The sequence below is a fragment of the Adiantum capillus-veneris genome, chromosome 24 (assembly GCF_014529385.1).
Source record: "Adiantum capillus-veneris isolate H3 chromosome 24, ASM1452938v2, whole genome shotgun sequence".
NCBI lineage: Eukaryota > Viridiplantae > Streptophyta > Polypodiopsida > Polypodiales > Pteridaceae > Adiantum > Adiantum capillus-veneris.
In genome coordinates this window covers 25,665,264-25,677,584 of record NC_140954.1, presented here as the reverse complement: position 1 = coordinate 25,677,584, position 12,321 = coordinate 25,665,264, and the positions used below count along the sequence as shown (strand labels likewise).

General features: G+C 43.4%; 1 protein-coding gene across 1 annotated transcript; it reads right to left on the bottom strand.

The window, feature by feature from the left end:
- Positions 1-3,920: 3,920 nt before the first annotated feature.
- On the bottom strand, positions 3,921-7,406 carry LOC147426112 (uncharacterized). Its single transcript, XM_086498472.1, has one exon. It carries the CDS (start codon positions 7,377-7,379, stop codon positions 6,897-6,899), a length of 483 nt encoding a protein of 160 aa, XP_086354598.1. The 5' UTR covers positions 7,380-7,406; the 3' UTR covers positions 3,921-6,896.
- Positions 7,407-12,321: the final 4,915 nt, after the last annotated feature.

The following is a 12,321-nucleotide window of genomic DNA, read 5'->3' as shown; positions in this document are numbered from 1 at the left end:
TTGAAGTATTGTTCATGCTATCTAACTAGGTATTATGATTTTTGTTTCTCTCTCCACCCAAGCACTCTTGTTAATCTCATAAGGAATCTATTATAATGAAATGATCACTATGTTCATGATATTTTCCACTACACACAAGCTACTAGGCCATTAAATGTTACGTTGGTATTAGAGCACAAGGTTTCTCTTTTCTTTCTCAAGAAGGGAGGTCCTCAAGCTAGCTATAAATGGTTGGTACTTTTAATTGCATGTGAGTAAGTAGAATAGAGATTTTTCAGCCTTGCAGTGCACCTGCCTTTGTACACTTACCGGGGCATCACCGTAGAGAGCTATGGTCTTACTAGTGGAGTCCTACGGGGCTTTTGCCTATGGCTTAACCACTATTGAGATATTAGAATCTTGACAGGAGCCGGTGCTGTTTTGGTGTTGAGCGAGCCTCTCTTCTATTCCTTGCGATTAATGGTATTCGAGCCACGGGTATAGTAGCTTGAGTGCTTTTTCTAAAGGGGTAAAGAGGAGTAGCAACTAGGGCTTGAAGTGCCAAAGTACACCTAAAACATTTACACCTAAAAGTTGTTAGAATGGCTTCAACAAGCCATGGGCAATCCATCCCTCCAAAGTGAAGTGCAACGGCAGCTCCGTGCTCATGGGATTCTCCAAGCTCCCCACCATGACGAGAGAGCACCTAGGAAGCCTCCTTGCGAGACTTCCAAAAGAGGTCTCTCTCCGATTCGGGAAGAAGAAGAAAATCCCTATGAAGGGCTCAAAAATTTTCTGCTTGATGACGCATCTCCTTCCAAAGGAGAACTCAAGAGCCTCCACCGAAGGAACGAGAAAGAATTGAGTCTCCTGCCACCTCAGTGGAGATGGCTCCACGAAGACGGTGGGCTAAACACTCTCCATCACCTCCAAAATGGAGAAGACCATCGCATACTTCTCCACACCATACTTCAAAGGGGGATGACAAAAAGCAAGAGAAGAAAAAGGCGAGAAAGAGGACACCCTCTTCTCCATCTTCTTCATCCTCTTCCTCTTATGAAAGTGATGGTGAAGACAAAGAAGATCAAGGCAAGAAAAATGTGAGAAAGAGGTCACCCTCTTCTCCATCTTCCTCAAATTCTTCATCTTCTAAAGAAAGTGACGGTGCAACCTTTGAACCATCAAAAAGAAGAGGCCAAAGTGTTTCAACTTGGTCAAGATTCTCACTCATTATTGTTTGTGAGAACTCATAATATTGCGGATTGCGTTTCGAGGCTGCTCAAAGTTAACAAACCAAATCATCATGGTAATACATTTCTATAATATTGGGGAATGCGTTTTGAGGCTGCTCATTGTAAGAAATTTCTATAATATTATGGGCTCTCATGAACAACAGCGAGTGAGAGTCTTGACCCACTAGGTTGAAATTGAAAGGTATACCAAGATGAAGCTACTCTGAGTACTGCAAAAAAATTTAAAAAATTTGACAAAAATCTTTATGGTGAGCAAAAGGAATATGGTAATATTCAAGTGTATACGTTATCCACAAATTAGTCTTGGAAAGTGCCAAATATAGAGACTTCCATATTCAATGAAGGATTGAGGAGAACGCATATCACATTCTAAATGCACTGTTATTAACCAAATACTTGTTGCCCTGGGATGACAAAGGTGCACAAAGCTCATTTCATATCTTTCAACTTTGCACAATTGCCCTTTCTTCTTGCAAAATCTCTTGAGCTCCATTTGGAAATATCTAAGGAAAATTTTGTGGTTGTAGCTTAAAATGCTCCTCATTAGGGTAAAACCCCAAATATAGAGCCACCTAAGAGAGGCTACGAATTGCCACCCCTCTGATGCACAAATGCTACCAGAGATAGAAGCTGCAACTTGCAAAGGGTGAATCACGCAAGATGCACGATGCAAAACAAAAATCCATGTGTAACAAAAATGACCCCAAATAGGGAGATAGTGAGGGATGCAAGAAGCATTGTCGTGCCAAGGAGGCTTGAACTCAATATCAGACGGTTGAAATTGCAGCAACTCTTGCGGTAACCAGTCCACCATTCGCCTCATCTCGTCCCCAAAACTGGAGCTAAGTGATCTTCTTCGAGGGAGCCGACCGGTCCCAGCACAGGGACCCGGTTTTTTAATGGCCCCTTTACCCTAGCTCAAGCTCTATTCAATATCACTAGAACTCTATGTTGCATGAGGTATGGATTTGTCCTAAATCTTACCCAATGATATCCAACACACACACACACACACACACACACACACACACACACACAAACCGTCTCTCTCTCTCTCTCTCTCTCTCTCTCTCTCTCTCTCTCTCACACACACACACACACACACACACACACACACACACACACACACACACACACACACACATTGATGCTCTTGATCCTTTTGTCCTAATTGCTATCTTCTCTCTCTCTCTCTCTCTCTCTCTCTCTCTCTCTCTCTCTCTCTAACCACACTTGCCATGCATGCCATCAAGATTTCCCAAGCCAATCATATTCTCACCGTTTTCAACCACATCAGGACTTTGTTTATCCATGTAAACACCACACCTAATGCCAGTCAAAAGTATCCATTACCTATTAATTTCATTGTGGACTTAGTATCCCTAGTAAACGTCTTGCAATATGTCCCTTCCAAGATGTGAGACAAAATAGTCTATTTTGCAATAGTCCAAAAACATTCAAATCGATACACAAAGTCTGCAATAAACATAGTTCAAGAGACACACAAACATACATTCAAAGCTGCAATAAACATAGTTCAAGAGACACAAATGTTACCATATACATGTGGTAATGATGTGTCTGAACACACTTAGGACCACCGGGGCATTTTTTCCATTACCATGAGATTTCTCCTCGTGCATTGTATATACGCCCATCATTCTAGGGCTATCTATCTTTCCATTGCACACTAAGTAATACACTTTCTATTTTGTGCCTTGAGCTTCCTTCGTCCTTTCCACGATGTGTGTTTTTTCCTAAACCTCTAATTCCAACAATCAGTATTAGAGTAGGTTGTATCCTCTCAGGCTTAGTCACCAGCAGCTCCAACACACACCTGCTCACTTTCATGAGTTTTTGTGAGCTTTGGCGAGCGTTCGTAGGTTGAGAAATATTTTGGGTAAGCTTCAAGAGCTTAATATGCTCAGATTTTTCATTCGGGCTCATGTCGGTCTCCATTTCCATTACAGGCAGTACTCTACAAGCTATTTTGTCATGTTGTGGCAAAATTCTTTTAGTGCCGTTTTCTACAAAATAGGTCCTTTACAGTCTTCTATAATTTGTGCTATATAGCACGTGTTGTTCTTGCTTTCTTTCTCCTCCTTTTGGATAGTTTTCACATCAGGTGCAACATTTACCATGGCTGATAACAACACAGATGTGCTCAAGATGTTTGTTGTTGAGGACAGATTGGATGGGACAATTACCCTATATGGTCTTATATGATGCAACATGTTCTTGCCCACTATTGTAAAGCTAATGATCATCTAATCAAGAAGTGTCCTAAGTTGAAGGCCAAAGAGGCAATTGTGGCCAGATGCAACAGAGTGATCTTTGACATGAAGAATGATTCTTATATGGAGTGCTATGTGCAACAAAGCTTGGTATAGGCGACCGATTATGTAAGTGCTACGAAGCTACTTCTCAAAGAAGAGAGGTTGTGGAAATGATTTTGCTCAATGGCAGTTGGTGCGGGGTGCCAATGCGGAGTTTTTTGGCCGTGTGAAGGGCCGCTTAAGTGCAATTTTTTTAAAAGAAAAAAAAAGAAGGCAAAATCGTCTGCAGTGGACGAGCAGAGCGGGATGGAAGGTCGACACTTGGAGATTGCATGAAGGGGGTGGTGGCGCCATCTGGGTGAGGCCATACAGAGTTTCATGAAGCCAGAGGCGGGCCAGTTTTAGAGGAACAAGGTGGCTGGAGTTTTTTTAAAGGGCGACAGGTTGCCGACTACAGGGAGCCGCCAGTGGAGAGGTGGGCAGAAGGTGGTGAAAGGGAAGCCAGTATATAGAGAGGAAGGCGACCAATAGCAAGGTCGCTATTGGCCGGCTGCAAGGAGGTGAAGGGTGGTGGCCGACTGCATGAAGCGGGGAGTTGCAGTTGAGGGCGGCCATATTCAGTGAGAGGGCCAAGAAGGGACGGCCAGTAAGAGCCGAGGTTCGCGTGGCTGCAACGACAGGAGTTGAGGAGAGGCCTCGCCAGTGAGGGCTTGAGGAGACGGGCTGGTGCATGACACAGGGGCGTCGCAGTTGACACTCATGAAGGGAGGAGCTGCAGGGCAACGTCATCAAGAGGAGGTGGGCCGCCATTGCAAGAGGAGCCAAGGGCCGAGAGTAACGGGAGAAACAGGTCGAGGAGGCTGCAAGGGGCTGGCCATAGTGGAGAGGCCGTCAAGAGCCAGGGACGAGGTGCTGAGGTGGCCGCCAGTGGTATCAAAGGGCGGGTCACGAAGGCGACCAAAAGGGAGGCTCGTAGGAGCTCTGGAAATCAGGGAGCCCGTGAGCAGAGATAAAGGGGAGGTCAAGACAATGACATGGAGGCAGTAAAAGGGCCAAGAGGTGTGATAGTGGGGAACTGTGAGCAAGCTGGGAGCAAGACTTGTCGGATCCTACGCTCAAGGAGTACAGTGTCTACGCCAATTCATCATTGTACATTCTCTAAATGAAACCAAGTGTATCAAAATTATGATTGGTCTCTATGTGTATAGCATTTGAGTGCATCCCTCCCGTTTGTAGTACATGTGATTGGTTTGTGTGCGAGTGTGTTATGTATAAGGGATTGTGCAAGGCTATGTGTGTTGGTGGATATAGGGTTACATATTTGTGGGTGTTGCACATGTGAGAGATCGGACAAGAGTCTATGTGTCAACCACTTTTGAGATGCAGAATATAGTGCTTTGAAGGTTCAAAGGCAGAAGCCGTCATTGTATGCTTTGTAGTCGAGTGCATATAGTTTGGGTTGGTTGGGATTGGGCTTGGACAGTAATGGTTTGCAGATAGGGAGTATAGGTGTGTGTTAAACAGGGGATAGGGGTGCTATGAGATCACTGAGCTATATAGAGGCATTGAGTTTATGTGCTGGTGGTTTTTTCATTTCCCCCTTTCTTATAAGGTGGCAACCAACTTCACTCCATACGAGTTGGTCTATGGCAAGGAAGCGGTCCTGCCTGTGCATGTGCAGCTAGGGATTCTCAAAGGTCTATGGCGCATTGATAAAACTCACCAAGATATTTTTCAGGATAGAATTACGAGTCTCGAAACTTTGAAGATGGATCATGAAGCAGCGACAGATTTTTATGTGAAACAACGAGAAAGGAGGGTAGCAAAGTTCAACCAACATTTGCCAGCTAAGCAGATTGAGAAGGGCGATCTAGTGATGAAGTACGAGAGTTATCTTGACTTCACCTTTCTGAAGAAGTTCAAGAAAAAGTGGACGGGGCCTTACAGGGTTCATCAGGTTTTTCCAAATGGTACATATGCACTAGTCAGATTGGATGGTCGATTTCCTAATTATCGGGTAAATGGTCTTCGTCTCAAGCTCTACTTTGAAAGGGAGTTAGTGCCAGCGGTGCATCAGATTCTTATGCAGGGGGTGGGGCAACCCACTTGAAGGTTTAGGTGATAGAGGGCAATAAAACATTGTACATATGGTTTGAGTTTTCTCATAGTGTGTGCCAGGTTTTGCAGTTTATAGTGTAATAAAGCTTTTATGTGGTTGAGCATAAATGCTCAACAGGGGGGTGGGCAATGATGGTGCAGCCAAAGCATGTCGACGCTAGAAGATGGCATGGACAAGTGTGTGTAGGCAAGCAGAAGCATGGCAAAGGACTCGAGCAGCTAGGAAGTTCATGGGATGACAGGTAGCAGCGGAAGTGTATGCACGATGCGGCTTATAGGCCAAGGAAGACTACATAATGGGCTAATGGGGGTAGCAGGTGAAAGAGATGCAAAGTGCAATTTTGAGGTCCAGAAATGAAGAGCTTGAAGTGATGAAGGAGCAGATCCAGACGGCTCATCAAACCGAGCTACGGAGCCCAAGTTTGTAGTTTTTTTCCGGACAGGGCAGCTGGAGAAGGGTGGCCCAAGTGGATCTTGAGGTATGGATGTGTAGAGCTCAATTCATGGAGCCTACCCGTCTTTTCGGATTGTGGATCGGAGCCACGGTTTGCAAGATATGGTCATTTACAGTTTTTCCGGGGGCTGGGTCTGAGCCCACTCGACCGCATTGGAGTACATGCCATCTGGCATCTTCTGAGCCTCGACGAGGTTCTAGAGCAGAGTGTACACCATATGGAGGTAGTTGGGAGTGACTGCACGCCAAACGGAGTCCAGAGCAAGGAGTTACAGCAGGGGTGCCTTTGTCCAAGGTTGGTCGCAGATGTTTTTTCCATTTTTGAAGCGCTTGGTTCGAGGATGTCGAGGGGTCAAAGTGCAGATACAGATAGGGTAGTAGGAGCCGAGAAAGTGGGGCTTCACTCAGGCTTTGCGGCTCGGCAACAGAAGGTGGGAGCACAGAATGGGAGCTAGGCCAAGGCAGGTGGCAAAGTTTTTGGGTTAAGAAAAAATATAATGGGTTTTTTTTTGTTCTGGTGAAGTCTTAAGAGGCTAAGGCCTCCTGGGGCCGCCATGTGGTGGGGGACAAACCCCACATGCGAGGAAAGGAGCCCGGAGTGCGTGGATTATATGTTGAGGCGTGGCCTCCCATTAGCACACAAGAAAGGAGAGAGAGGGGAGCTCTCTTGGGCGTAGCTATGGCGTCCGCGTGTTGGGCGCTGCTGTGGCGGTTTTGAGCGGCGTAGCCGGCGAGGCTGGGCGGTGCAGGGCGCCCACGACGGCGTGAGCCCGGTGATGACGTGGCAGGTCCCAATGGGGGGAGTTCCCGCGGCTCTCAAGGCCCGAAAGTTTTGAAGGAAGAGGAGGGGGACAATAGCGATATCGCTATTGCCTTCCCCCTCAGGTAAGGGGTGAGCCCCACAACAGGGAGTGAGAGAGAGAATCCGGAAGCATCCAAGTGGTATAAAGCAAAGCTAAAGCTGGACAAGTTGAGGGCCAAGGGGACAAAGCCAGATGCAAGACCAAAAGGGGGAAGATCTGGCCGGCCAAGGTGGAAGGTGCAAAGGGCAAGTGTGCACACCATGTACATGTTTCCAAAGGCAAAACTGGGCCAAGTGTTAACAATGCAATAAAATACTAAAAGAAGCTCTAAGTGAAGGCCACGGCAAGAGAAAATCACCTTTTTTTCTTTTTTTGGGCCTCTTAGAGGTACCCCTATAAAAGGTTGTAAATGAGAAAATTTAAGGGCTTTTTTGCCTGTGTGAGTAAGTGAAAGCTTGAAGCTTGTGTGATGCCAAGCTTTCCATTGAAGCTGCATACATCAATTGTACTACCCTCTATGCAATAATACCAACCGTTTGCCCAATCTCTTGTATTGCTTCTCCCCAATCCCCTCCTTCTCTCTCACTCTTGGTGTGTTAACCATTATTTGCAGAGGGTTTGCCTGCAGTTTGAAGGGTGCTATCAAGAGTGCACATTAGGGGTGTTTTGTGAGTTGGAACGGGTGAGTTAAGCAATGTGGGTGCACTTGTGTTGTGGGTGTTCTTGTGCAAGGAGTGAGGTAGTTGCTTTGTATGCTAAGGTGGAGTTGTTCGTGCAAATAAGCCGATTTGAAGGTGTGTTTTGAGAGGTTAGGGGTGCTGTGGGATCCCTGGGCTATAGAGAGGCAAATATTGTGTGTGTTGGGTGTGTTCCCTATTCCCCCTCTCCAACGTAGGCAATGCCAAAAAGTATAGAAACCAAAAATGGAGACCCTTGGGAATCTAGTAAAGGATGAAACACAACCAGAACCATTGGAAGTAAATGACACTAAAAATTTGAGGGATAGGCTAGAAGAAATCCCCTTAGTGAATGAAGAGGCTGAATTGCTTTTGAAAACAAGGTAGAGAGGTATATGACGGAAGTACCCGGTGAGGTCGCCTAATAAAAATGTAACCTATCACGTGAGTTCAACAGAAGGGTATTTAAAGTTCTTGAACCTTACAGAAATATATATACAGAAGGGCATTATTTTTTTTTAATTTGAAAAAAACTTATAGATTTTAAAAGAAAAGGGTACATTATATTCCTAACAAAATTTAGAGATAAGGGGTTTTACAAACATGTCTTAAACGCACGTGATATGGTAGTTTTACACATAGTGAACCCCTCGAGTGGAAGTCTAACTATTAAATCAGTTTTGATCAAAGAAGTTTGGCTAGAACAACCATCAATGGAGTTGGACTGTTAGCAGCTGGACACACCCAACGGAGGATGATTGCCCGATAGGATATTATTATTTTTGTAATTATTTCCTTGAGAAAAACCGTCATTTCACCTTTGTAAATAGTGGGGCTTGCAGAAGCTTCGAGATTGTATCCCATTTTTGACATTTAGACTAAGTGAATGGTTAAATTGGAACATTACGGTTTGAGATTGTAAGGTGTTTATACCACTTTTGACCTTAATGCAAAAATCCTTTTGTCATTTTATAAGTTTTGTCTGTGTGAGTTGAGCGTACTCTGTGTACGAGAGAGAGTGAGATTTTTATCTTGACGCTACGCTCGCACCGGTGTTCGGAATCGAGTGTGGAGAAGTGCAACGTGTTACCCCCAAAGAGAGCTATGCGCCAACACCTACATTACGTGTGTACGATCTGGTTTTGCGAGCTCGACCCACGAGCTATATCTGGTGATTCGATGAGCATACATTGTCTGATTTCGCATTTAAACATATCCACACATTCGCATTGAGTAGAGCTACACATTAGGCACTTTAGTTTTCGGAAACGACGACCTAAAAATTTTGACCAGACATCCTACGTGATTTTGCACCGGGTGTTTAGGGTTGGGGTTTTGGTTCATGGACCTTAGGAAGAGCGACCTATTGGTGTTAATAGGGTTTCCTTCAAGTTTCATAGCGTTTCAAGAATGTTTGATGGGTATTTGGCTCTTGAAAGCGTTGTAGAAAATCTCCTCTTATGTACTTCTGAAGGCTGTAGCTTAGACATTGGGTAGAGACCTCTGTAGGAAGTAGTCCAGAGTCGGTCGAGCGTAGGTTGACACCCTATGCTTGCTTCCAGGCGCCTGCGGATCGAGCTTCGTCCTTAGCTGACAAATCTTGTTAGGTGAGTTCTCGTTGTGCTGACGTCCGTCGCGGCGTATCCGCCAACATTGGCGCAAAACCCTAGGTAGGTGACCAAGACTAGTCCTTAAGGATAGGGATTCTCTGGCTTGCCAGAGTCTTGTTTTGCATTTAGATAGGATCAGAGGGTGGAGGAATCTTTAGGTCTTAGAAGGAGTCTAGGGAGCGAGTGTCTGGCCTAGATCCTTCGACTCAGGTAGACTTAGGTAGTTTTAGGTATTAGTTAAGTTGTGGTGTAGAGAGTAGAAGATGGAGTGGTAGAGGCGGTGAAAGGATAGCTTGAGAGTCCGGAGAGGCCAGGAAGCAACCGAGACACCAAAATCACCATCTCACAGGATGAGTAGGAGTAGGGTAAGTAGGACATCATGATTTATGATCTGGAGCACTTCATGCATGTTATATTTGCTATTAGGCTCATCAAAGAGTTGTAAAAGACGAAAAAGAGTGTTTAGAAGTTGAAGTGAAGTTCAAAAGTTTCTGTGAGTATTTCTGAGAGAGCTGCAGAGCATAGGGAGTACTTCTGTCAGAAAAAAATTAAATTTTAAGCCAGTACACATCCTACGTGTAGGATGTCTACAGGGTGTTCTGGTGAGAATTTTGAAAATCTGAGTTGACCAGTGTGTTTGGAATGTAGGTTTTACCCTATTTTCACCTGGAAAGTGGAAGTTTGACCATGTCTTGACATGATAAGGCCAAAAGAAAGGAAATTGTCAGACATTCTACCCAAATTGTGCCAAGGCATTATTTTAAGGCCAAAACCATAGGATGGCTGCATGAGCATGATCTACATGATTTATTGAAAGCATGACAAAGGTTTCATCTCAATTGGGTGAGAAAATTGGGTTTTAAACAAACTTTAGCATTTTGACTGAAAAAGGCTAGGATAGCTAAAATTGGGGTCTTTTGAAATCCAAACTAAAATCTAAGCATAGCATTGGGTTGCTGACATCAACGGGAAGCTGTGGCTCAAGTTTGGGGTTAAACAGATCACTTAGACATACTACACGTTGTCGAGAATTTTGCGGTCTTTCCAGGAAAGCACTGGGCTTATGGCTGTGAGAGTTTGTGAGAAAACTAAAAAAAAACTATATGAAGGAGTTAAACCATAGATGCCATGAAGACTAGGGTTCGGAAGGAAGTGCAACCGAAGAAGCCTCACTCTTTCTCTCTTGCACTCACACACAAAGAAAGAACACAAAAGAGAATGTCAAAACAACACAAAGATGAAAACATCAAGGCTATGGTCATATCGTATCATGGGTAATATGAAAGGGTTAATAGATGAGTTAATGACATTCAATCTTGGCTAGCCAAATAGGCTACGAGTTGTTCTTTGGAATTGTATTTTGGTGCTTACCATAATATATATATTTTGGCTAGTGATTGGGATTAATTGTGTGTACAAATCCTCTTGGTTCATAGTAAGATAACTATGCTTACGTCAAAAGAAAAGTTATAGTCTATAAGAGGTAGTATGATGGGATCCGGTGATAGAAGTATTTCATTGAGCCTTTCTGGGCCAAAGAGAAACACTATACGTTGTTGAAAGTGTATTTTACGGCTAATCCATACATTAATTCTAATAGATCGTACAGAGTGAAAGCGATAGAAATTATCATCATGTGGATTATTCATCTATGATAACTCTAGTATGTGAAAAATGTAGATATGGGAGAAGAGAAGGGGAGATAAGAGAAGAGAGTTTCCCTCCTAAGCCCTATTCTTGCCCGTAGGCAATAAGGATACTGCGGGGAGAGATGTACCTGTAGCAAGGAGAACCTAGAATTTGTAGAGAGAATGAATTACTAAGAGTGAGAGAGATAGGTGTGGTTAAGGAGATGAGATTAGATGTATATATATGTTGGATTAGAGATGAAAAAGAAAACAACAAGAAATCAAGAAAACATCAATGTAGAACACATCTTACGTGACAAACCCTTCGACACCATTATTGATGGAGAGAGAAGAAGAGTGGAGAATTCAACTTCGATTGATACACCAAGTACAAGACCTTCTTTGATTAGAATTGATCTTCCAAGGTTAGCTTGCAAGAATGGCTAGTCTTCCTCTAGGAGAAAGTGTAGGCTTGGGCTTATGTTAATGGCTAAGTACAATTTGGCATTACCACTCACTCCCTCATGAATTCCTCTCATCAATGGCTTGAATGCTTGAGTGGTTTTCAAGGAAGAAGAGGTCTCCTTTTATAGGTGAAGGGAACCCCCAAGGGTTTACACAAGAAGAGAGGAGCCAGTGTGAACAGAAACTGGAAAAGTTGGAAATGAGTTGTCCATGCATGATGTGGGCAGACTAGGGTCCAGTATTTTGATCATTTCTCCTCAACCGTATCTCCAAATAAAAAAGTAAAAATATGGGTAGAAAATTCAGCTCATTAGGTATGACTTCCATTTTAAAATCTTTTTCCAATTCGGATTGGAACCTTGTGTAAAAAAATCATCAAAATAGGGTCCATTTCTGGCAACAAAAGTCTTCTTGTGGTCTTCTTAGCCTAGGCTTTCATTTGATCCCAAAGGACACCTCATGCCATATGAAATCATGACATTGCTCCTTGAAAAAGTTTAGTAATCATGCTTGTAATAATACATTAAAATAAGTGTATCTTTGATATCATGCCACCTAGTGTCCCACTAGGATTTGATTCCCTCCTGGTAGCTATCTAAAAAGAAATATGAGAAAAATATGAAAAATACATAGAATATATTTATATTGGAAGTTATCCTAGATATAGGATCTAGCTAGGGTGTGAGATAATAATGAGATAGTAGAAAGAAAAAATCAATGCTTGTTGCTCCAAGTTAAAGAGGCGGTGCTATTGACGCTTTTCCCATAGTACTTTTTGACTGTAAAGTAAGAATACATTACCCTTGAGATAAATGATAGGATGAGATAGAAAGCATAATATTATACTTAAATATGCATATATACATTATAGAAAATATAATTATGTATTTAAAAAGTTACAAGATAACTCTTGGAGCATGCGTTCCCACTATGTACGTGTCACAGCACGACATCCACACCCTCTAAACCTGCACATCCTCCGGTATGTGCCACATTGTCTCTTTGTAAGATCCACTATGTATGTGTCCCACTATGCGTTCCCACTATGTACGTGTCAC